We start from the raw sequence: 27,014 nt of genomic DNA, 5'->3' as shown, positions 1-27,014 counted from the left end.
ACAATAGAAATTGACTGTCTCTCAAAGAGCCATGCGCCTAGTGCTTTTTATAGCCGGGGGCTGTGTTGGAAGATACCATTGAGCTTCTCCCGGGCAGGCAGACAGGGGGGTTGTTTGGATGGGAGGAGGGGGTTTAGCCAGAGTAGAGGCAAAAGCGATCCCCCACCCCCAGCCTCCCTTCCCCGCACACACACACATCCACACACTCGCACCCCACCCCCTAGTCTGGATGGGAATTTGAACTGATCCAGCTTGTTTAAACGGAAAGGATACAGATCTTCAATGTAAAAAAAAAAAAAAAAATCAGATCAGACCCAGAGAGAGAGAGAGAGAGACGGAGAGGGAGGAGTGTGTGTGTGTGTGTGTGTGAGTGTGTGTGTGAGTGTGAAAGAGGGAGAGGGAGCGAGAGAGCGAGAGGGAGGGAGAGAGAAAAGAAGAGGGGGAAAAAAAGGCAAGAAGGTTTTCTCTATGTTTATAAAGATGGCCACGTTAGCAAACGGACAACCAGACAATACCAGCCTGAGTAGCAATCACAGCAACCCTGGCACCAACGGGCATATGAATGGATTAAACCGTAGTCCCGGAAACCCATCCACCATCCCAATGAAGGACCACGATGCCATTAAGCTCTTTATTGGGCAGATCCCCCGTAACCTGGACGAGAAAGACCTCAAACCGCTCTTCGAGGAGTTCGGGAAGATCTATGAACTGACTGTGCTGAAGGACAGGTTCACTGGCATGCACAAAGGTGAGTTACCTCCTGAACTTTTCCGGGAGAGATCGGGAGAGGAAGGCAGGCTCTCCCTCCCTCCCAGGGTCTCTCTTTCTCTCTTACCTTTTGATTTCATTTCGCTTTATTTCATTTTTGGTTGGCCCAGGGGTGGAGGCGGCAGGCTGAGGGGGGTGGGGGGGGCAGGGAAAGAAATAATAGACTCTCCTGGAAATAGAAGAGAGAGAGGAAGGGAAAGGAGTCAGCTCCGTTTGGTTTATTTATCAGTATTTTTATTTCTTTCCCCTCCTTTTCTGATGAGTGAGCTGCAGCCCCTCGCGAAAGCCGGGCGGGTAGGCAGCTGTCCGCTCGCCGTGGTGCTGAAACGAGGAAGAGGGTTTATTTATCTTTGGGAGCCGCACATTTTCTACCCAGGAGTGTATGTCTGTCCGTGTGCCTGCGCTGAGCTGGGAAGCCCCTATTTTACAACTGTTGTGTAGCTGGCACTGACACCTTTTCTTTTTCTTTCTTTTTTTTTTATTTTTATTTTTACTGCTGTTGCAATTATTATTTGTAGTCCGCTCCAAAGCTAGAGGTGGAGGAGAGTGAGTTGCTCCGTGGAGAGTATTTCATTTTGGTTTTGTTCAGAATGGGAACAGGGATATACACAACAATAAAAAAGCCTATCTATCTCAAGTGGGGCGGGGGGCAGATGTATGAATTCACAACATGTATGTGTGTGTTGGAGAGGGCAAGCCAGGAGAGACGGGTGGCAGTTTAGTTCCAGAGAGGAGAACTCTCCAAGCAGGCATATTCCAAGCACTACTTTAATGTGCCCAAAGTCCATCATGAAAACTTTTAAGGTTTTCTTTAAAGACAGTAGAAACATACTCCCCATGCGATGCCTCGCACGCTCCATCTCTGCCCACTCCTTTCCCTGCTTAGCTTAGGCTCTCCAGAGGTGCATTTCAGATTAGATGATGCTATGTTTTGGGAGTGGGGGAGGGTGTGTATAGTGGGAGAGAGATACTCGGATCCTCAGGTAGGAAAGTAGGACTTGCAGGGAGGAAGTTGAAGATAATTTGCATGGTAGCCCTGCTTAGAAGCAGGAGAGACCCAGGAGTGAAGCGAGCCAATTTATTAACTCAGGTTCTGTATATATGTGTGTGTTTGTTTATGTCATTAGATATGTAGTTATTAAAAAAAAGGAAAAGAAAAAAGATCAGACCAGAAGTGATTGGGGTGTGACTCCAGATCTAGTGCAGGAGGAGAAAGGCTTTTGCAGGGGGCCATGGAGGGAGTGGACGTTGCATCTGTTACAGGAGAGGTTCAGTAGCAGTGTCTACTCCAGCCTGGTGGACTCCTGGCAGGGATAGTCACTGGTAATGGCATTACTGGCTTTCCAGCTTTCCAGATGCCTTGGCGAGTTGTAAATCTTGAACTTAACAGCATGTTTAGCAGGCATCTCTTCCCCCTTCCCACTCACTCTCCTCCTCTCTTCCACTCTCAGGAAATGCAAATGAAAATATACCCTGACAGTGCAAAGTATTAGTTTCACACAGACTAGAGAAAATGTTCAGGGTTCAGGGACCAGGGACTCAGTCCAAGTTATACGATATTTCTTCCTTCCTTTCTTGCCGGTCGTTCCAAACACTCTCCTCATATTTACAATGATCAGTGTAGCCCCTTCAAACCTTGCTTTCTTTTCAGACTAGGTTCCTAGAAGCTACATCAAGGTCTGATAAGCATCATTTAAAAATGACATCTGTACTATAATAATCATTAATAATAAAAATAAAAATAATAGTAAGAAGCACAGGGAAAGAAAGGTCCTGGGAGGTTTCATCTAATAGATGAGGAATAGTGAGAGTAGACACTGAGCTCGTGTGTGCGCGCATGTGTTGGCAAAAATTATCTAAGGTTTCAGTAAAATAAAAATAACAGCAGTAAAAGCTACACTGAAGAGAATCACTCAACATAGTATAGAGGAAATCTTTGAGCTAACACCTCAATACAAGATTTTTGTGGTGGGAATAGGTTATTTTGATTTGTTGATGAGATTTTATTCTTTTGTTATGTTCTATCTTAAACCTGTAATTAATCAATCTATGTGTTAACTTTAATTTCTATTTCATAGTAGTGAATTCTTCCTCTTTCAGTTCACTTTTGCTTTTACTGTATGCCTGTATTCACAGAGACAAACTCAGGAAGGGGAGGAGGGAGGGAGAGAGAGAGTGGGATCATTTATCTTGCTTGGATGTGTTTAACACATATTCCTGAATTATGCAAGATACTAACTTCATTTTCTTTCATTTCGTTTCTGTTCTAAAGCTGCAACTTAGGAAAAAAGCCAAGTGGGAAATCTTGTCACCTCATCAAACCAAATTGCATGAATTCATCTTGAAAGAAACAGTCATTTTTAACCTCCTAGAAGTTTTGGACTTTGGAAGGAAAAATGATGATGATGATGATGATTGTTATTTCACAGGCTAAGGTTTGAGTGAAGCTTCAATGGACACCAAGTTGCCAGCATTTCAGAGATTGGTTTTATTTAGTACATCCAAGAAGAGTTTGAACTCCTTTCTAGCAATGCCGCTGATTTATTAGCTAATCCTGATAAAAATATGCCTCTGGCTACCTGAAAAAAAATTACTTTCTTGCCAGTAGTGATTAATTACTATTAAGTCAAAAAAAACATGATGGGCCTTTGAAGGATGAGGATTGTTTGTGGCTTTTAAAAAATTATTTGATTTCATTTTAGTTCTTTTTTAATATTTTTTTTTTCTTTTCCCTTCTCTAAATGCAGTCATGTGAAGCATAGTATTCACTCATATCTCCCTATTTTGGCTTTGCTTTGCAGGCATAGGTGAAGAATTGCATAAAGATAGTCTAACTTGGCTCTCAGGGGTAGGATGGCAATATGAAACCCCAAGATGCTTTCCATAAGTGATGCATAATGCTTACACATTAATTGATCAGTCACTCTCAGTTGATTTCATTCCTAATCCAGGGGATGAGACTGTGGCAGTGGTATACCTTGAAGGGTTAATAGTGGGCTGTAGTTTATTTAAGTGTATGGAGAACAAACCTTGGGTGTGGAGGGGAAGAAGGTGGGTTTGTGTTGGGAGGAGGGAAGAGACTTGCTTAAAGCAAAAGCATAGCAATGGAAATAATTTCAGGTGTAAATCCATTTAAATAAGAGCACAGGTTGTGCATTCTTGAAAATATTATAAAGAGATCCTATTGTGGTGCTCCTGTATAGCAGAAGGAAATTGAAAATTAAGAACCTGAAGATAAAGTACATGACTATGCCCCTCTCCCAAAAAAAACCACTATCACAAAAGGAGAGTGAAGTCCCAGGTTCTCTCACCAGTAGCCCTGGCTGATACCAGGCAAGAGGCAGGGGAACACAGTTCTCTTGCAGACATGTGAAGAGAGAAAAGGGTACGGGGGAAGCAGCATGTGAGAGAAGGCAAGAAAGGCTTGCCAGGTCCCTGAGAAAACAAGCTTTCATGGCATGAGTGTAGCTGCTGCATATTTCCCCCTATCCTTGCTTCTCTCCACATGGTGCAGGAACAGGCTCCTGTTGTGGTACTTTGCTCTAGGATTGGGAAGAGGCTGTGTGCTGAGATCCTCCAGTAGAAATCTACCAGGGCTGAGCTGACCCACCCACGTGCGGGCACACACACACATGGAGTTAACTAATCACACTTGAACAATTTAGCAAGCCATTCATTCATAACTTCCCCCCCTTCTTATCTAGCAGTGGAGTATGCTTAAAGGCTGAGTTACTGGGAGACATAAAGGTTAGTGCTCTCAGGACAGCCATATTATAATGCATTATCTTTGAAGTCATTTAAGGCTAATTTAAGTGGTATTTAGTATAACATTTATTAATTAAGGTAATCTAAATATAGGACTGTCCCCATAGGTTTAAACAGCCTTTTCTATTGAAGCTTGCTTGTACCCAAGGCCTAGAATGTGTTTTAATTTAAAGCACACAAGTCTCCATAATATTCTATTTAGGAAGTCAGAAGAAATCAGCATTCCACACTTAACTGAGGTTTACTGAAACACACATTGGTGAGTGCACTTAAAGAGTGGAGATAACGTGCAGTGGGAAATCTAGTCTTCCATAGACTTGAGAGGTACAACATTATTTCAACCCTTATTTAGAGGGGAAAAAAAGCACAAAACCCCCCAAACCTCCTTGAAGTACACCATTCCTACCTGACCCAAACCTCACTCAATAAGCATTCAATGCATCTAGAAATATACAGTATGAAAAAATTAGTTTAGTTCTTTTGCTGCTTTACCTTCACAAAAGTATAAATAATTTTGAAATTCAAGACACCTCAGAGGTAGGTAAACAAGGCTTCCATTCATTCTATTCTGTTCTGTTTGATTACAAAGATAGATGACAGAAACATTAAAACCTTGTTAAGTCTAAGGATGATCATGAAAGTTTTGGATATCTCAGAAATTCAAAGGTGCAATGAAAATGAGCATTCAGTTAAGATGATATATATGTATAAATGTATAAATGTATAGATTTTTGTGTGTGTGTGTACATACAGAAAAAAGAGATGTATACACATTCATGCATATAGACTTTGGGAAATGGAAATTTAGTTGAAAAGAAGCACAACACAATACAGATGCTGAATAAACTCCTTCATAATTGAAACATAAGACTTGCCTGACTGAAAGCAACACATACAGCATTTAGTATGGTAGCAAACCAAACAAGTTTTACGGAGGTAAATGCACAAATAAACTGGAATAAAACAGAGGAGGCTTTATGCCTTAGGTGTAAAGAACAACTCCTTAAAACAATCAAAATGCAATTGGATAGCTCGATGGCAGAGAAAGGAAAAAAGCAACCCCCTGTACATTATAATCTCCCATACAGATGAGTGTGTATGCGTTTTGATGTCAAACAGTTAGCTCAGATTGCTTCATAAATTAGAAGGCTATATGTTAACTCTTTTTTTTTCAGGGGTTTGGATATGGATTCTGGTTTCTAAAAGCAGCTGCAGACAGTTATGATGCTCTTGTTACAGTTGTGTCAGCATTTCCAATACAAACTCCAGTTTTCTGGGATCTCTCACTTGGCTGTTAAGTTTTGCACTGAAAGCTGTTCTTCAGCTAGCCTCACTACCATATCAACTAATCATCCAATCATCCTTACAAGAATGGATTCATTTTAAAGTTACATAATGTGGAGGAAAAAGAGAAATTAAAGTTTGTGTTTCTAGAGCTTTTCTTTCTTCTCTTACCTTTCTCCAGGTTAGACTTACATTTCCTACACATTTACGGATTACGATTGGTTTTGTCCCTCAGTGTCTATATATACTGGTGCCTTTGGGAATTATAGGGAAGGAAAAAATATACTTCTTTTTTTCTTTAAAAAAAAATAGCAACAACAGCCAAATTTAGTGGTATTTACTTGGCCAAACCAAGGTTTTAATTAAAGAGTGAGTCAGGAACTTATTAATTTCTGAAGTATAACAACAAAAATAGGGGACAGTTTGTTTTTGTTTGGTTTGTTTTTTTTTTTTTTTTCCTGTATTCAGCCAGAAGAGATCGGGCACATCAACACTGAAGCAGGGGGAAAAATTGAGGATCCTTGTCACCTTGGATGAAAAGTGTGGTTCATCTGGTCCTGCATCCCGCCTTGGCCAGTGGCCAGTGCCACAGACAGGGCTTTCTTTAGCAGAGAATTGAAATTGCATAGCATAATAAAAGCCAGGCAGCTGATGGAATAGTCTTTTGAAATAAGTTGTCAGAGAGTATGTGGAAATTTTGCCTGGGTAAAGAGTGAGTGAGATTGCAGAAAGTGTTTTGTGCTCAATCCAAAAGTAGATTGTACTTGTCAAGGAGGGCGGGCAGAGGACTGTCTGTGCATGGTGGTCAAGAGCAAGGGGCAGAAGGGGCTGGATGATCGAGGAGGGCTTCCTCTAGCCTTAAGAGCTGGAAACATGCAGCCACATTTTTCAGCAAGACGTCAGGGTGGTTTTTTATCATGCATACCCTGTGTGCATGCATACCAGCTGCACTGACTCGACAGACCATAACGACATTAAAGGAGCTGTTATCGTCCCTCCCGTCAATCAAGTGTGAACCGAGGCGGGTTTATACGACAGACAGTAATGGTTCCAAGGGAGAAAAAGTGGGGGACATGATCACAGCTGTTGAGGTGCTTACCTAAATTTAAAATAGAGAAAAAGCATCAGATACCCGAAGACTCGCGTAGGTGCTGGCTATAGCCTTACAATAATATTCCATAACAGCAGGAGGCTGCAGAGCTCAACATGACCTGTCCACCAAGCGCTGTCTGGTTTCTGCCCCATAAGAGTTTGCACTAAGCAGATGAGGTATTAAGTGAGCTAAGTCGAATCCCAGCCTTAACAGATAGGCTGGTGTTTCATTAATCCCAGCATCACCTTTACTTAGGGAGCAAAGGCCTATTGCCTGCTTGCTGGGCAGAAGTCAGTGAGATTTTTGCCATCACTTTGGTGGGTTCATGTTTGGAAATCCTGGTGCAGGCTTGCACTTACTCGGTGTTTCACATTCCCTTTAAAATTCTGGATTGTGGATTCACGTAGCAAACCACAACACTTGCAGTTAATGTTACTGGCTCCTATGCTTGCTGGCTTGTCCCTTAACTTCTGTAAGTGAAACTAAAACTAAAACAAAGCTGAGGAACTGAAAAAAGCCTGACCCCTGCCACATTTCTCACTCACTTAACTGCTCCACTGATGCCCGTATGACTGTTGCTGGGGTTTGTCATGGTGGAGTGACCATTATGTATTAAAATCTGCAGCGGAAAAAGGGAAAAATAATAACCATGGCGAGTTAAAGTTATGGCTTTTCTTCCACTGTTACTTCACTGACTCAGCTGGGGTATACATTATAGGGGCCTCTCTCTCTGTAACTCTTTGAGATGCATTGTTGCATTTTGGGAATCACAGGACCTATTGAATCACTTTGTGCTGTATCGCTTGGCGTGGGCTGGAGTCAGGATGTCACCATAGATATTGTATTTGTTTGCTTTTGTTGCCGTGGGGCACAGCCTGAATGCACACACAGGTGAATGCAGCTTTTAATGTACATTCATTATATCCAACTGACATCCCCTCGAAGGAAGAGAGGGCTTATTATTGTCTCTCCTTAAAATAAAGATGGATGAGAGCTCTAAACCTCTCAAATAAAGTGCCTGACTATATAGAGTAGCTAAAAATAAATCATATATGGCCATCTATTCCATGTAAATAAATGGCAAGACATATAGATACAGACATTGTGTTAAATTTGTCAAGCAGAAGCAGCCAAAAATATTGATCAAGGCAAAGGGGAAAAACTGATAATGAACTGGACTCCAAGAAGACTTTAATTGACAGTGACTTCTGTGAACCAGCTTTGGACAGTATATATAAACTGACCACAATGTAACTTTATTGCAACACACTCTCCCTTAATTAATTGTCACCTTTGTTAAGATTGGCTACAGATCAAAGGTTTAAAGATACTTAACAGGTTCTTAGTAACAAACCATTCAGATGCATTAGAAATATCCGACAGCTCAGCCAATGAGGCATGCAGATTTCTATCTACCTCACTCTTACCTATTTATTTCTCCCTACTTTGTTGAACACGGACAACCATTGTTTAACATTAACTATTTCATAGATGGCTTTGTTGGCAACGTTGATGCCTCCAGGAAAATATCGCTGCTGGTGAGAGGAGCCTTCGCTGTTAGTTTCGTCAAAGTATTTTGCCACCAGAAAGTTGCTTATGGTTTGATAGACTAAGGTGCAGTATAGACATAGTTTGTAACTCAGGCTATTCTTCTCCTTTACATTGTTGAGGTCTGTAACTTCCTTATTTAAATCTGAAAAACATAAAAAGACATAGTTTGCATGAAAGGTGCAGCCAAGAATTAACTTTTACTTGAAAAGTGAACATGCAGAGAGATACAAGTGTGCCTGCCATGTCTGTATATTTCACACATGTGCAACCATTTATTATATATACATGTGTTCTGGTTTTGTTAGTGAGGGGGGGCCTAAGGTGGTAGCTTCTGTAGGAAACTGCTAGAAGTCGCTCCCCTTTGTTCAGTGGACTCGGCCGGGCCTAGGGCGGACCCGCTGCTGGCCAAGGCCGAGCCAATTGGTAGCAGAATGTCCCATGATAACGCCTCTGCGATAACGTATTTAAGTAGGGGAAAACAGGAAAAAGAGGAGAAGATGTGAAGCAGCTGAGCGGGGGGCAGAGAGGGGGAGGCGCGAGCCTCATGGGCCTTGCAGGCCTCACCCTCTGGCCTCCCGCCGGGCAGCTGACTGGGCCCAACTCGGCCCGGCCCGGCTGCAAGAAGTGGAGAGGAGATGAGAAGTGAATAAGATGTAAAAAGGATCCTGAGAGGCGTCTGCCAGCCTGTTGTGAGGAACGGCTGCAGGCGCCAAGGTCAGTTCAGAAGGAGGGGGAGGAGTAATATGGCTCCTGGCCAAGATTCCTCTGCAACTCGTGGTGAAGACCATGGTGGAGTGGGTTGTCCCCCTGCAGCCCATGGAGGTCCACGGAGGGGCAGAGATCCACCTGCAGCTCGTGGAGGACCCCACGCCAGAGCAGGTGGAGGCCTGAAGGAGGCTGTGGCCCGTGGAGGGCCCGCTGGGGCAGCTGTTCTAGAGGGACTGCACCCCGTGGAAGAGATGACCCACGCCGGAGCAGTTTCACGGAGGACTGTGGCCCGTGGGAGGGACCCCACGTTGGAGCAGAGGAGGAATGCGAGGAGTTCTTCCCCTGACGATGATACAGCGGCGTAAAACAACGCGTGATGAACTGACCGCGACCCCCATTCCCTTTTCCCCCCCGTGCCGCTCGGGAGGGGAAGGTAGTAGAGATAATGTTAAGCCCGGGAAGAGGGAGGGGTGGGGGGAGGTTATCTTGTTCCCTGTCTCATTCTCCTGCTAATTTTAGAAAATAAATGAATAGTTTTCCCCAAGTCGAGTCTGTTTTGCCCGTGACGGTAACTTTAAGGATTTCTCCCCGTCCTTATCTCAAACCTTGATCCGTTTTTCTTATATCATCTCCCCCTGTTCTCTCGGAGGGTGGGGGGAGCGGGAGAGAGACTGCGTAGTCTGGTCCTGATCAGGGCTGAACTACGACAGTTATTTTGGCGCCCAACGTGGGGCTCGAGGAATTTGAGATAAGGATTGAGTTTAATTGGGAGCAGTAACGGGCAAAACAGGGATTGAACTTGACAAAAGAGCAAAATCATTATGGGGAATTTATGTTCTGATTGTGGTGAAGGGATAAGTGGTGAATTCTTTGTTAATTGTCTACCCACTGTTGGTGTTGTGAGGATATTATTTTGATTTTGGTGCAGGGAATTCTGTTTTCTTCTGTTGATGTGTGTGTATTTTACTTATAATACTTAAATACGTAATTCGCAGAGGCGAGGGGTGGAATGTTCTGGTTTTGTTAGTGAGGGGGGGCCTAAGGTGGTAGCTTCTGTAGGAAACTGCTAGAAGTCGCTCCCCTTTGTTCAGTGGACTCGGCCGGGCCTAGGGCGGACCCGCTGCTGGCCAAGGCCGAGCCAATTGGTAGCAGAATGTCCCGTGATAACGCCTCTGCGATAACGTGTTTAAGTAGGGGAAAACAGGAAAAAGAGGAGAAGATGTGAAGCAGCTGAGCGGGGGGCAGAGAGGGGGAGGCGCGAGCCTCATGGGCCTTGCAGGCCTCACCCTCTGGCCTCCCGCCGGGCAGCTGACTGGGCCCAACTCGGCCCGGCCCGGCTGCAAGAAGTGGAGAGGAGATGAGAAGTGAATAAGATGTAAAAAGGATCCTGAGAGGCGTCTGCCAGCCTGTTGTGAGGAACGGCTGCAGGCGCCAAGGTCAGTTCAGAAGGAGGGGGAGGAGTAATATGGCTCCTGGCCAAGATTCCTCTGCAACTCGTGGTGAAGACCATGGTGGAGCGGGTTGTCCCCCTGCAGCCCATGGAGGTCCACGGAGGGGCAGAGATCCACCTGGAGCCCGTGGAGGACCCCACGCCAGAGCAGGTGGAGGCCTGAAGGAGGCTGTGGCCCGTGGAGGGCCCGCTGGGGCAGCTGTTCTAGAGGGACTGCACCCCGTGGAAGAGATGACCCACGCCGGAGCAGTTTCACGGAGGACTGTGGCCCGTGGGAGGGACCCCACGTTGGAGCAGAGGAGGAATGCGAGGAGTTCTTCCCCTGACGATGATACAGCGGCGTAAAACAACGTGTGATGAACTGACCGCGACCCCCATTCCCTTTTCCCCCCCCGTGCCGCTCGGGAGGGGAAGGTAGTAGAGATAATGTTAAGCCCGGGAAGAGGGAGGGGTGGGGGGAGGTTATCTTGTTCCCTGTCTCATTCTCCTGCTAATTTTAGAAAATAAATGAATAGTTTTCCCCAAGTCGAGTCTGTTTTGCCCGTGACGGTAACTTTAAGGATTTCTCCCCGTCCTTATCTCAAACCTTGATCCGTTTTTCTTATATCATCTCCCCCTGTTCTCTCGGAGGGTGGGGGGAGCGGGAGAGAGACTGCGTAGTCTGGTCCTGATCAGGGCTGAACTACGACAACATGTTAATGAAAACATACATTCAGTACAGACAGGCTGATATACGTGTCTAAATAATTCCTTTATGAAAGACAATACAGAGACTCTTGGTTGAAAGTGGCAGGTGACTTAACAGACTCTTCCTGGAATTATATGCAAAGTTTAATATGTTAATATTAATAATATTGATTTATTCTAATAATATAATAAGGTAAAGATGCACTTCTTTGAAATGGTGCAAGAGAGAGAGGAGGGGGAGAGAGAGAGAGATACCTTTGTTGAGTAGATTGAACTGGTTTGCACCTCTTTGAAAGCTAACCCAGAGAAAACTCAGTTTTCTTGCCTCTTACAGGCAAGGCTCTGTTTCTTGCCCATTATTTCACCTGACCCAGACAGAAATGAGATACTTATTTCTCTATGATCGGGTCTTTACCTGGCAGCTGCAGAGAAGCCAGGGGTCTGAGAAACTCAGAGCAACCAGGACCATTTTGGTCAACCAGTTTAGCCCCTGTCAGAACAGTATTAATCTAAGAGAGCTCTTTCTCAACACAGCAATGCAATTGAAGTGCTTGATTGATTTTTTTTTTTTCCCCACCTGTAGAAGCATTTAAGAAATGGAGAGGAGGAAGAGGGTGGAAGTAACATATATTTTTTGATATGCATAATCTATATTTGACAGGAAAGGACTTTGCAGAGCAGCTACAGATCTGCTCCAAAGCCTGCTGAAGCCTTCAGGAAAACTCTGCCTTGCCTGCAGCAATGTTTGGATTGGGCCCTAAGTTACCAGCAGTTCTGCAAGATACTCCTCGTTGAGGCAGGAACCACAGATAATATGCAATGTGACCGCCTTAAGGTTGTTACTCATCTAAATCCAGATACAGAGACCTGCTTGCTTCTGAATTTCCTCACTACTCCCTCTTTAGCAATAGGCTGCCTTATCTAGGTATGCTAGTTCACTCCTTTCGCTATACCATTCAGCTTGAAGTGTCTTGTTCCAGTTTCTGTATGGTAGTTTCAAGATGGTTTGCATTTCATTATGCCTTTGTCATAGTTCAGCCCCGAACGGGACCAGACTACGCAGTCTCTCTCTCACTCCCCCCACCCTCCGAGAGAACAGGGAGAGATGATATAAAAAAAACGGCTCAAGGTTTGAGATAAGGACAGGGAGAAATCCTTAAAGTTACTGTTACGGGCAAAACAGACTCGACTTGGGGAAAACTATTCATTTATTACTACAAACAGCAGGATAATGAGACAGAGAACAAGATAACCTCCATCCACCCCTCCCTCTTCCCAAGTTTAACGTTATCTTTACTACCTTCCCCCCTGAGCGGCACAGGGGGGAAGAGGGAATGGGGGTCACGGTCAGTTCATCACACATCATTTTACACCGCTGCTTCATGGTCGGGGGAAGACCTCCTCACATTCCTCCCCTGCTCCACTGTGGGGTCCCTCCCATGGGCCACAGTCCTTCATGAAACTGCTCTGGCGTGGGTCATCTCTTCCACGGGGTGCAGTCCCTCTAGAACAGCTGCCCCAGCGGGCCCTCCACGGGCCACAGCTGCCTTCAGGCATCCACCTCCCCCGGTGTGGGGTCCTTCACGGGCTCCAAGTGGATCTCTGCTCCTCCGTGGACCTCCATGGGCTGCAGGGGGACAAACTGCTCCACCATGGTCGTCACCACAGGCTGCAGGGGAATCTTGGCCAGGAGCCGCATTACTCCTCCCCCTCCTTCTTCACTGACCTTGGCGTCTGCAGCCGTTCCTCTCAGAAGAAAAATTCTTCACAAGAGGCTGGCAGACGCCTCTCAGGATCTCTTCACATCATCCAGCTCATCTCCTCTCCACTTCTTGCAGCTGGGCCAGGCCGAGTCGGGCCCAGTCGGCTGCCTGGCGGGAGGCCAGATGGTGAGGCCTGCAAGGCCCATGAGGCCTGCGCCTCCCCCTCTGCGCCTCTGCCCCCGCTCAGCTTCTTCACATCTTCTCTTCTCTTTTTTTTTCTGTTTTCCCCTTCTTAAATACGTTATCACAGAGGCGTTATCAGGGAACATTCTGCTGCCAATCGGCTCGGCCTTGGCCAGCAGTGGGTCCGCCCTAGGCCCGGCCGAGTCCACTGAACAAAGGGGAGTGACTTCTAGCAGTTTCCTACAGAAGCTGCCACCTTAGGCCCCCCCTCACTAAACAAAACCACAACAGCCTTCTCTCACTTTACAGGGCAAGAGTTTTTCTTTTGTGAGCATTTAATTGCTTTTAAAAGCGATTTATTTGATCGTATTCCATCTTCAGTAATACATGGATGAGGATGCATTTTTTCACCCTCTGTTATAAAGATATATTGTTATTCAGTTATACTGCGGGTTTTGTTCTGTTTTATGCATTTGGAGGGAGACTGGTCATTTTTTTTCTTTGTTTTCCTTTTTCCTATCTTTTTTTTTTACTATGGATCTTTTCTTTTCTTTTCTTTTCTTTTCTTTTCTTTTCTTTTCTTTTCTTTTCTTTTCTTTTCTTTTCTTTTCTTTTCTTTTCTTTTCTTTTCTTTTCTTTTCTTTTCTTTTCTTTTCTTTTCTTTTTCAAGATACTGGCAATAAATTAGAAAAGTAGGAGTGGAAGTGAGGAATGGGCAAGACAACCACCAAAAATCCTTTGGCAAAGTCTTTAAAAGCATACCATTGCTGCCTGTTTATTTGCAAGAGTTTGGATCCAGCCAATTTTGATATCAAAGAAAAGAGTATCTTACAAGTGATTTAACTCCAAGTTTAGTCATTGACAGAGAAGGAAAAAAAACCAACAAAACAACCCATAGAAACATGGGAAGGAAATGCACACAAAAATCTTGCAGGAGATAAAGGTGATAGAGCAATGCTAGGTTTTACATTCTACTGTTAGTTAGCAAAAGTTAACACTACATTAAACAAAAAGCAAGAAAGAAAAGCAAACATTGCCATTCCCTCTGGATTATTTTTTAGTGGCTAATACACCTCAGAGCTGCCTGTGCCTGCAGCTTCATTCAAAGGAAGGGCATTATCTGGTGGGTGAGGGCAAGCAATGAGGATGCCTGGGTTCTAATCACTGTGTGGATAATTACTCACCAACACTCTCTGATGGAGTCACTTAAGCTCAGTGCCTTCAGGCCTGATCTGAAACCTGTTGAATCAGTGGAAAGATTCCCATTGACTCCAGTGAGCTATTGATCTTTCATTTCCTCATCCGCAATATTAGCCTAGTCAGATTTTTTATTTTATTTTATTTTATTTTATTTTATTTTATTTTATTTTATTTTATTTTAGTTTAGTTTAGTTTAGTTTAGTTTAGTTTAGTTTATATTTTATTTTATTTTATTTTATGAGGGAGAAGTTAATAGCATAAATTTGACATTTCTTTTTTTCTCGGTAAAGATTGTGGTGCACCTCTGATGACAAATGTGTTACATCAGAGCCCCTTTCAGTGCAGATCAGGAAAATATGCTTTAAAAAAACATGCATTGGAGAGGTGGAAAATTATCTTTACTCATTTCACTTGTAAACACATATTTGTCCCTGCTTTGCCAAGAAAGGGTCAATGGCAATTTTGCCAGTTTTCTTTGTGTGAGCAGGATTCAACCTTCGTAATTTCTCTGTCTACAGGAATATCATCATTCACTGACTCAGGATCTTGAATTTTTTTTTCCTTCTTTTAGTGAATCGCATATATACTCTTCATTGTTATGGCAACTGAGGGAGCCGCAAAGCTCAAGGATTTGACGAAGAGCTGCATCCCACCTTTCTTCTCTAAGGGCCTGATCCAAACCTATTGTTTGCAATACAATTTGGATCAAGCCGGATGTATCTGCCTTCACTGAGTCAATAAAAAGAGCAAGTTCCCTCTAGACAAGTGTACTCCCGCCCTCAGTATGGGCAGATGGAATTGGCAGTCATTGTCCATTTGCTGAGGACCGACCCCACACTCTCTGAAGTCAATAGTTAGACTCTGACCCAGCCTCACAAACAACAGACAGACACCATGTGAATCCCTAAGCAGGGATGTGAACGTCCCTGACTTTGGCAGAGCAAGGTAGCCCAGAAGGAAGTTTTCACTGCTGCTACCCACAAAGTACCTTATTGTGGGGAATAAACAAGATTCCAGTGACCTTGAGTATCCATCCACAACAAAACTAATTTAGAAATCTTTTCATTTAAAAGGAGAGTTTCAGGTGATCTCCTGCAGCAAAGATCTGACAAACAAATGAATCAGATTCCTTGGTTTTTTAAATTTTATTATTTCAGTTGCAGTTTTAGTTAGTTCGTCAATAGCAACGTACGTGGAGGGGAGTGGTTTGTGTTTCCATCCCATCTGTGCTTATGTCTTTTACAAAACAAATGGAAGAGCTGGAGTGTGTATGTGTGTATGTGTGTGCAGAGTCGATTATCTAACCCCTAGTCTATTTGAAATCATCACAGTGCACTCAAGTCAATGCAATTCTGTCAAAGGTGGAGAGGAAATGTGCGTGCAGTGTGAGTGTGTGAATGTGATGCTGTTTGTCTGAAATCCAACTAAGTCTCAGTTTCAAAGGCCCAGGGGCAGCAGGGAAAGTATTTGTTTGTTTAATTATTTATATAATTATTCAGCTTTACTGACAGTGTTTGCAGATGGGGAAAAAAAAATTGAAGGAGGAATGTTGGGTTCTTGTTTGGAGGGGAATGTGTGTTGTATTAGCCTCAATATGTTCTCCTACATAATGGCTGCTTTGTGCTGTTAAATGATCATTTGTTACTAACTGGCTCATTGAAAAAGGCCAGAGAGGTGCTGGTAGAATTAGATTTTACTAATTTATTCATAAAAGGAGGTGCACAATAGGTGTGTCATTCCCCTGTCTTCTCCTCTACACTGATCCAGGGACAGGACTTCTGGCAGCAGCTTCTTAATCCGAAAAGAAACAGCCAAGCCACCAGTGAGCCCAGTGATGCTGCTCCATGCTACCTGGCAAAAGGCATTGGTCCAATTGCTGGGCGAGCAGCTCGCTCCCCAGACTCAGTTCTCCATCCCCAGTCCCTGCGTTTGCTTTCCAAGAGCTGCACCTGGGCTCTTGCTGTCTGGGTTTGCATCCAAGACCAGCTCCTCATCCTCCCTTCTGAAGCTTACTCCCTTGGTTGCAGGGGACCACACATGCAGACCTCTCCCCAGGGTCAGGTCCCTTCCCTGGGTGCCACTCCAGGCTCACTGCCCGTTTCCCAACATGTCCTCCTCAGCCTACCTGTGCTCTTGAGCTGCTTATTTTCCATAGCCAACCTCTGCTGCTACAGACCTGTTTCCCTGGCTCTTGCCATCGCTGTTCACGCTCCTCTTCCCTCAGTTCAGCTCTGCACCGACGTTTTGCCCTCATGCTGTCACTGGCTCTCACCCCTGTAGAGAGCACTTCAGCGGTTCATCTCATGAGTCACCACTCTGATTCCCTCAGACCATGTTATCTCTCCTTTCCTTTCTCAGCTCTTCCCCGAACAGGGTTTGGGAAAAGGGAGCCACAGTGACCAAGTATTTTCTAAAAGAAAAAAGCCATGGTAGTAACAGAAAGACCCACACCCACAAATCATGCACACACAGGTGCACAAACATATGGGTTTCGGTACATAAACTACTGAGAGAGTACACAGAAAAGGTGGGGTATTTTTCTTTTGAGGTTCAAACCTTGACGTCATCTTTCAAAGATTAGAAAAACACAGTGCAGTAAGTCTATAATTTCTCCAAGGCAATTGCACCTTTTTTTTTTTACTTTTCTTGTTTCATTAAATCAGCAGCAAATTTCTCACACCTGAACAAAAATCCTGCATACATTTTCCTTTGAATTTGTAAAATTGTGATCTTATTCTTCACTATTCCTGGCAGACTCTTCTGGGACTACAGTTCAGCTTCTTGTAAAAATATTTTTCCTTGCTGTTTTGAAACATAGCTACCCCTCAGCCCCAGGACCCTTCTTTAGAAACCTCAAATTAAAGCAAGAAGGCAAAACAAGCCTTTGGTGTAGTGCTGCATCAGAGTCTTCTTCATTCAGAGGTAGGTAGGAAGGGATTAGGAGCCTATTTCTGGCCCAGCCCTCTTACTAACCTTCTGTGTCCTGCCAGATCCCAATCCTAGACCTTGCTCTTCCTCAGTTTGCTATGTGTAAAGAGGAATTTACGGTATCCAGCTTTGCAAAGAGCTTTGTGCGTATTTAAGGTAGAAGTCATGCTGTAGCTTTAGCGGTGATGGTCTAAAGTTATAAATGAGACAACATTTGTAAGGAGAGGTAATATCTTTTATTAGTCCAGCTGATATAGCTGGGAAAAAAAACAACAGACTTCCTTCTGTGCTTGAAAGCTTGTCTATTTTTTTTCCTCTATATCAGTTGGTCTAATAAAAGATATTACCTCTTTGTTGTAGTTCAGCCCCGATCGGGACCAGACTACGCAGTCTCTCTCTCACTCCCCCCACCCTCCAAGAGAACAGGGAGAGATGATATAAGGAAAACGGCTCGAGGTTTGAGATAAGGACTGGGAGAGATCCTTAAAGTTACCGCCACGGGCAAAACAGACTCGACCTGGGGAAAACTATTCATTTATTACTACAAACAGCAGGAGAATGAGACAGGGAACAAGATAACCTCCCCCCACCCCTCCCTCTTCCTGGGCTTAACATTATCTCTACTACCTTCCCCCATGGAGTGGCACAGAGGGGAAGAAGGAATGGGGGTCGTGGTCAGTTCATCACGTGTTGTTTCACACTGCTACTTCATCGTTGGGGGAAGAACTCCTCACATTCCTCCTCTGCTCCAACGTGGGGTCCCTCCCATGGGCCACAGCCCTTCGTGAAACTGCTCTGGCGTGGGTCATCTCTTCCACGGGGTGCGGTCCCTCCAGAAAGGCTGCCCCAGTGCGGGCCCTCCACAGGCCACAGCCTCCTTCAGGCCTACACCTGCTCTGGCGTGGGGTCCTCCATGGGCTGCAGGTGAATCTCTGCCCCTCTGTGGAACTTCATGGGCTGCAGGGGGACAACCTGCTCCACCATGGTCATCACCACAGGCTGCAGGGGAATCTTGGCCAGGAGCCGCATTACTCCTCCCCCTCCTTCTGAACTGACCTTGGCGTCTGCAGCCGTTCCTCACAACAGGCTGGCAGATGCCTCTCAGGATCCTTTTTACATCTCATTCACTTCTCATCTCCTCTCCACTTCTTGCAGCCAGGCCGGGCCGAGTTGGGCCCAGTCAGCTGCCCCGTGGGAGGCCAGAGGGTGAGGCCTGCAAGGCCCACAAGGCTCGCGCCTCCCCCTCTCTGCCCCCGCTCAGCTGCTTCACATCTTCTCCTTCTCTTTTTTTTTTTCCTGTTTTCCCCTTCTTAAATACGTTATCGCAGAGGAGTTGTCACGGAACATTCTGCTACCAATCGGCTCGGCCTTGGCCAGCAGTGGGTCCGCCCTAGGCCCGGCCGAGTCCACTGAACAAAGGGGAGCGACTTCTAGCAGTTTCCTACAGAAGCTACCACCTTAGGCCCCCCCTCACCCAACAAAACCAGAACACTCTTCCAGCAAGCCTTGTCTCATTTGAGGTGTAAAGCATGAAGACTGATTATTTAGGCCTGTTTTTTGTCTGTGTTGAGGAATTAGGCATTTCCTCACCCATGTGGCCAGGGGAAAAGCAGCCTGGGTTGGTGTCCCCTTCTCTCACCTTCTGTGATCAGCAGCAGTGGCCATCTCACAAGCATTAAGAGGCGCAGAGAAACTCTGACAGCCCCTATTTTCTGATCCTGGAGATGTCCTTTCTTTTTTGCTGTTCTGCTCCCATAGAAAGCACCACATGCACTCTCCTCACCCCTGTGACGGTGATTTATTTCTAAAATTGTCACATGTATGTGTGTGTGCGCGCGTGTGCGGGCAACCACACAAACATCCCCAAGCTGCCGAGCAAGCTGATGAGTATTTTCTAATGTATTTAGCAAGCAATAATGCAAACCGCAGGCGAAAAGTACAGCAAGGAGAACAGGTAAAGTACTTAAGCCAGGGAAGACTTTGGAAGGAAGGGATTTTTTCCTCAGCTACAAATAAATTGCAGCCCTCATCATGTCTGGGAGAATAATTTGGGTTTTTTTTTTTGTTTGATTTCATAAAACACAGCTGAAAATATCGAGCAGCTGAAAAGAATCCATAAGCAGGTAGCAGGTTTTCAGACATGGCAAAATCCTGCTCATATGCATAAGGCAGCAGTAGTCAGAGGACAGCTATTACTTACGCTTGGCTTTACTACCAGGGAAAGTGTCAGATCATCTATTCAGATCAGGATAGTCAGCTATGCCAAAGGTTTAATCAAATATTAAACATGGTCAGTAAACTTAAACCAACGTTGGATGTGCAGGAGTTCTGCTCCTTTTCAAGCAAGCTCTCTAAGAGGAGAAAGTTTTCTCCCATCTCTCTGACTGGGATTTTTTGAGGCTGGAGGGATCCATTTTTCAGACAGGGACCCACACTGGTGCATGTCTATGTAAATACATGTGCACGTGGGGGTTTGTATGTGTGTCTCTTACCCTGTCAGGTAGAGACTGAGTTGTTTTTTCCCTGGCAAGTTCACATCTTTCACGCTCAGGTAATTTCCCATACGCTTCTAATAATTTACCCCGTATGCTTTTCTGTGTCCATAGGTCCCTCTCCAAATACAATGCTTTCTCTCTTGCGCTCCCTCTCATCACCTGTTCCACAGAGTTAGAAAGGTGCGTGCATGTAGATGTCTATGTGTGTTGTGATGGTTTAGCCCGAATCACCACACAGTTTCTCACTCACCCTCCCCCTCCCCAGGGGGATGGGGGAGAGAATTGGGAAGGAAGGAGAACTCGTGGGTTGAGATAAAGACAGTTTACTAAAATAACAAAGGAAAACTACAATAATAACAGAATATAAGGATATTACAAATATACAAAGTGAACAATATGTGTTTTCTCACCACCCGATGTCCCAATGACCGATACAGCCCGTCCCGAGCAGCGATCCCGGAAACAAAACCGAGCGGCAAGTGAAGGAGCAAAAGGGAGCCAGCAAGGGAGAGGGAACAATGCCAGCAAAACGAGCAGGAAAGATGGATGCCAGGAAGGCAGATACCCACCCTCGCCTGCCCCACTTCTATGCTGAGTATGACGTTGATGGCCTGGAATACTCTCTTTGGCCAGTTTGGGTCAATTATTCTGTCTGTCTTTCTCCCAGCTTCCTGCATCTGCACATTAGCGAGACTTGGAAAGCAGGACGGTGTCCTTGGTCTCATTCACAACAACTGGTATCATCAGGGTGTTTATCAACATTCTTCACACACAAAATCCAAAACATACCAGCTACTGAGAGGAAAATTAACTCCATCCCTGCCAAAACCAGGACAGTGTGCATTTGCAAACCTGTGCAGGTAGACGTGCATATCTGGCTGCTTACTGATAAATAACACTTGTACAAAGCCACATCTACCTCCTTCCTACATCCATTTGGGCTGTATTTACACCCTCCAGTCCTTATTTATTCTGACCAGGAGTACTCAGAGGTAGAACATTTTGCAGGGAGTTATGGCTTACGATGTTACCTCTCCCTTCTATTATTCATTCTCTCTGATTTTTATCTAATCTCTCTTTGATTTTCCCAGTGCAGGTTAAGAGACAAAGTGGATTTTTATTACATCATCAATATAATCTCCAGCTAATCAGCATCTGTGTGCATTACCATGCCCCCTTTGGCTTTTCATCTGTGTACATAAATAATAAAAATAATAATCGGGGGCCATTTTTGTGTATGTGCATGTGTTTGTGTGTGTGTGTGTTGGTATCAGGCAGAGAGTCACAGCTGCACTTTTTCATTTCAGCCTGCTTGTTTTAGCAACACTGGACCCAGCTTCGTGCAGATTGTCTTGACTATTGCCCAGATTAATTTCCTAGTGCCTAATACTTAAATTGTTGAAACAATTAAAGCAGACGAAACCATACACATCTCGCAGTGACTGAACTTTGCTGTTAACTTGCACACACATTTCCATGGCATTACAAGTGACATGCCCAGTGCCAGTGAAGTGTGGAGCAGTTAACATATCCCCCTATATTGGTTTTTAACTTCTAAATTTTCAGTGTATACTTGATACTCTTTCTTGGATAGGAGGATAGTACATCATTTAATGGGAAGCATGGAGACCAGATTTTTGGTATTTGATTGCTGATATTTTTCCACAGCTTGCTGTGTAGCACTTAGCCTGCCACTCAGATCTGTAAATTTTGCAGAGTTGAGCTCCTATACATTTTTTCTCCTTCCTTTCCAGCTCTGGAAGAACAATGACAATAATACTTCCCAATAAAGTAAGACTTGTGCCGTACTTTGAAATTCCCATCCTCTGTACAGATGTCTTGTGCATTTTAAACAGAATTGCTCTGTTTTCTCTTTAAAATACCCTGATTTGGCAGAGCAAGGCAATGGTAGTGCCTCTCTGTTAAGCAGGCAGAGTTGAGATTGGCTTCCCAGTGGTTTCGGGTGATATTCACATCCGATTCGCAAACTGTAACGCTTGTGTCCCGTCCTGCAGTGCCAGGATTAGTCCTTTCCGAGTTGCCCAAGACTGATCACAGACACTGTGCCAGAGTTTGATCAGTTACAACAAAAGCTTCAATAAAAAATGCACATACACTCATGGACAAATTTTAGACCAACATACTAAACAGCAGTGAACCCCTTGGGAAAGGGCCTGTATCTCTTCCAGATTAAATGTAGCTATGGCATAGAGCCGTCCATCCAGCAAAGTGTGCACTTAATTAATATTGTGGAAAGCCTCCCTGAAAGCAATAGGTTCTTAAAGTTGAGCAGGTACTTAAATGCTTTGCTGGATCTGTGGAAATCTGCAGTTCAGATGAAATAATTAAGCATAGGGGTGTTACAGAAGCCAAGTGAAAAGCATAATTCTGTGACTCAGAAATAACCCTCCTTCATAGCTGTGGCAGAACATTGAAATAATGAAAGAAACACCGTGTATCTTGAACACCTTGCAGCATGGATCAGCCTGAGACTCTTCCTATATTTCAAAATATTTCCTTCCTGATCTTTTTTTTTATGGAGAGATTCTGATTAGATTTGGCCCAGGAATGGGATTTGCTCTGAGCAAAGAGAAACAGAATATTTTCAGTTCTCATCTTCAGTTTTCTTTTTTTTATACCAAACCCTGGCTCCTACAGCTCCACTCTCTGTTTTGACAAACCAGCTCATTTATCAGATGGGAAAAGAGGAAGGGGGAACAAGAATATTTTTGGTTTCTTCTGCTTGGATGATATAATCTCCCTCTCCGCTTAGCACCTCTGTAAATACGAGCTCCGATCTGAAACTGGTCACAGTTTATTGCACTCAGGACTAGACCAGATTGGGTCTTGAGTCTCTGTCAACCATGTAATAAAGAGACTAGAGTTTTACACTTTACATAGATAAAGTTGACACTTTGTGTAGCATCTCTTGATGCTGGATCCATTATTTTTTTTCATTTTAATTTTGGAGGTTTATTTGCATGTATATTGCTAGGCCTCTCTTTATTGTTTCACTATTTATTTATGCCCTCTTGCCTCTCCTTACACCCCTTCTTGCCCAGCTTGCCCAAATCCAGCAGCTAAATCCCCTGGGCATATATGAAACCAACATCATTCCCAGATAAAAATCTACCTCGAAGGATGAAGAGCATCCCCTGTTTGTAACTGTAAGGCATGAAAAAGAACACATCACTTATCTGAATTTGCTGTTCATCCAAGCACTGTTTATGGAGATTTACAGTACCTTGCCTGTGCAAAGATCTCTATTGCATGGTGACTGCTGGAGGATTTTAGGTGGCGGTATTAGCTGCAGTATTAAAAAATGCATTGTAAGGCATGGAGTGGGAGATTAGTTGGATAGAAAGATCCATGAATGAAGGGTTAATTACATTCAAAGAGGCCATCATATGGAGCAGAAAAGGCAATAGGTTTCTTTTCTTCAAATTTACTAAGTAGCTGGAAACACGATTTAATGAATTTTAATGGGATCTTTCTGAATCCTATGCATATGGCATCTGCTGACTGTAGGAAGTCAAAATATTATTGAAAGGGAGGGTATTGCCCTACTTTAGGTTTCACAGTTCAGTATTTAAAGAAATATTCTGCAACAAGCACTTTATTCAACATATATTTTTCTCCATATTTAATTCCCCTCCCTTGCAAGCGGAAAAGACTTTCAGGATCTGTTAGCCCTCAATACCATAGATTATTCTACTGTTATATAACACATGCTTTACATTTATTGAGCCATCTTGCGCCATCAAGATAAAGGAGGCCCTAATATTTTTCCCTGCTTAGGAGCAATCTATGAAGGTGATGAATTCTGTTCTCAGTTATACCCATATAAATCTAGAGGAACTGACTCCCATGAATTTCTTCCAGGATTACTGTGATATAAATGAAATCAGGATGTGGCCCAGTCTGGTGGGAGGAAGAAGGAAGAGAAAGAGTCGGAGTTCTCTTTTTTCCTTTGCAGTGTGCATGGGCTGGGATGGGATCGTAGGTTGCATAACTCATCTCAATGCAGACTCCAACAGGGGCAGCAGAAAAGCCAATCTATTTGACTCGAATGCAACGCAAACAAGATATTTATGCTTTAGAGAGAGCGAGTCATTTAGCAGCACGTCAGAAATCTTGACTGCAACATCTTCATAGTGCTGATTTGTGGTGAGCCAGCATCATCTTCCTCCTTGAAATCAAAGGGGAACTGAGGCAGGAAGGTTACTCAGTGCAAGTAGTGAGCCTGTCTCAGAGCAGCTGTGTCTGCCTCCTGCCTGTATATTTACATCTACCTTCACGATGTTGAGGTTGCCCATTGCCTTGGTAACTTGAATTTTCTCTGTCGCTCTTTCTCAAAAATGCCAAGCACCCTCTCAGAAAGCTGATAGTAGAAAGCTGCCCTACTTTTCATCAAGCTATGGCCCACCAGTTCTCCTTTGGGGAGCAGAAAGAGTTGCTGAGTCCCTGTTAAAAGAGGCTTTGAGGTTCCCTCGAAGCCTGCAGGAACTGACAGGGATTAACACTTTGCAGGACTCTGTTTAGGTCTGTTGAAGGAGAAAAACTACACTGTTTTAACTGCAGCAGCATCATCAGGATGACAAAACTTCTCTATTAGAGGCATTACAATACCTGTACATAAATGGTTACACTGACATATAAATACACACAAGCACACACAAATAGCAGAAGGAAAGTAAAAGCATGCTGGCATCAGGCATTTTTACACCAGTACGGCTGTGCACACCCTCCATGGTCTGATGGGATGATGTTTTCCGTAACAAGGTGGCATTAGGCTGGATCAGGGCTGCGGACCCAGAGGGTGTCCCAGTGCAGGAGCAAGAGCTTCCTAAGAGCAGAGACAACCTCAGATCTGTGTCTGGAGCGAGACTATCCAGACTGAGAACAGCAGGAGGACTTTGTACTTGGACTTTTGTACAGAAGACAAGTATTTAAATGCACTTCTGCAGGACTCAAGGCTGCACCTCTCCCCGGTGTGGAGTTGTCGCTGCTTTTCCCCCTTGTCTCTCCATTCCTCCCTCGTGTGTTTCAGATCTTTCCCTACTTACAAGTGGACAATGTAATGCCTGCTTGAATGGCACAGATAAGTTACCCATGCAACTCAGAGTGCCAGCCCTAAACCACCTAGTTTCTCTTTGATCTGAAATAAAAATAAGAGATGCCGGCATCGAAACGATCCTTTGCCAGGTAATGGTTACTTTGTGCGCGTTGCCTTAATTCAGCTGCAAGGAGCTCTCGTCTCTTTGTATCGTACCCAGATCTGCACTCATCTTAATACTTTATTAATGTGCCAGCAAGCTGCTTATATCATGGATACAGCTGTGCAGAAGCTGTCAGAGTTTTTTAAGTAAAATGTTAAACAATACTTCAGGTGACAGCAAATTGTTATTTCCTTACCCCTCCTCCAATTCTTCCCTCTTCCCCTCCCTCACCAAGCCCAGATGCTGAAGCTCTTATTTTTATGTCAGCTTCGTGCTCAAATTGTACAACCCAAATGCGTTTTCCCTTTTTTTTTTTTTTTTTTCCTTTTCCTGATGGGAGCCGTTCTCTCTCTAAGGGGTGGAAAAAGAGAGGCATAGAAATCCTTCTGAGGAGCTGCAGACAAAAATGAACCTCACAAGCAAGCGGCCTGTCTTGGTGGTTCATTTCCTCTCTGTTTCAGGTGAGCTGCTGGGATGAGCCCAGAAAAAGCCACCCACCCTGCCCAGGTCCTGCCACGAGGACACTCTTTGATTTGCAGCCCTATCTGGACTTTTAATGCACCATTACCGTGTTGTTGAGAGCTGGGAGTTAGGAGAGATGGCTTTTTTTTTCCTAGCTCAGCTGTTGGTTTACTTCATAGATGCTGAGCAAGTCATTTCTAGAGATAAATTAAAACTGGTTGTCACTTTTTTTTAGTGCCTACTTGTTTTGTATGCTCCTTGTGTACGTGCTTTGGGAAAGAGGGTCCCTACTGCAATTGACATTTCAAGCTGGACACTTATAAAATAGGGATTGATTTTAAAAACTCAGATATTTAACATCAGTACTGTGTTTCTGATACTTGCTCTACAAAACTGGATAAATAATACTGCCCCATGAAGAACTTTGAGATCTTCCAGAAAGTTAACAAATTGATATTCACTTTATATCAGGGATCAGACCTCGTTGGACTTGCACATCCTGTGTTAACAGATATTTCCTAACAGGCAGAGCTTTGCCATATTCTTGCTCAAGGGAATCCAGCCTTTTTTGGTGAATAATAATCAAGCCACCTCAATTTATTTCTCCTTTTTCCTCTTCTCCAGAGAGGAATACTTACTGAGGCACCAATACCTGAGAACAAACTTTACTCCTCGTGTGTCTCCTTCAGCACTGACTCTCTCCTAATAAATCAGCTGGGATGTAATGTAGGCAAGACCAAGGTCAGCCTGGCTTGACTCCCGCTGTCTCTCCAACTCACCAGATACAATGCTGCCACATCGTGGCTCCTTCCTATCTGTTCTGCCGCACACACTCGCCTGGCACTCGGATCTTGCAAGAGAGCATCCTGGCTTTCTCTCCAGGGAGGGCTCCTGGCACTCCAACTCACATGCTGTGTGGTTGGGGATGCCACCCAGACCCACTTGCCTCCACAACAGGCAGAGACCAAAAAAGACCTCCTTGCCAGTGGCCATAAATTACAAGCCCCTTGTGCGTTCCCATAGTTTGTCTTGCGTGGCTGCTGGTGCTTCCTACAAAGATGTTCCAAGTTGGAAGGGAGGGTGTAGCAATGCCAAACTTCATTTCTCTGATAGACACTGCCTGCTTTATGTTTTACCCCCTGCTCCAGATCCTTATAAATGTGGCTGATCCTTTTGATGCAAAGAAAATATACTTATAGAAATGAGGGCAGGATCAGGCCGCTCTTTTCCTAAACATCCCTTCTCTTTATTGGCTGTCAAGTTCTTGATTCTTTTTTCTCTCATTGCTTTTTTCTTTATTTCCTTCCTTCCTTTGGGGAAAAGAAAAACACACACACACAAAAACACAGCAGGGCAGGAAATGAAACCTTTCCACAAAGATGCTTGGGTAAGATGCCAGCTTTTCAATCATTTATTTTGCACTGATTATTTTTTACAGGGGAGAAAGGAAGGAGTGAGAGCGAGGGATGTGACAGAGAGGGCAACTGAGTAGAGGAAAGGAAGACCTTTAATTTCTTT

General features: G+C 44.3%; 1 protein-coding gene across 1 annotated transcript in view; it reads left to right on the top strand.

Annotated features, from left to right (window-relative positions):
* Window positions 1-468: 468 nt before the first annotated feature.
* Window positions 469-27,014, top strand: part of LOC104482491 (CUGBP Elav-like family member 4) — an 829,267-nt gene continuing 802,721 nt past the window's right edge. Inside the window, 1 exon segment of the mRNA XM_086769726.1 lies at window positions 469-748. Coding sequence (XP_086625852.1) covers window positions 469-748 — 280 coding nt within the window.

The sequence above is a fragment of the Chlamydotis macqueenii genome, chromosome W (assembly GCF_036417535.1).
Source record: "Chlamydotis macqueenii isolate bChlMac1 chromosome W, bChlMac1.mat, whole genome shotgun sequence".
In the NCBI taxonomy this organism is placed as follows: domain Eukaryota; kingdom Metazoa; phylum Chordata; class Aves; order Otidiformes; family Otididae; genus Chlamydotis; species Chlamydotis macqueenii.
This window is presented reverse-complemented; position numbering and strand designations above follow the sequence as displayed.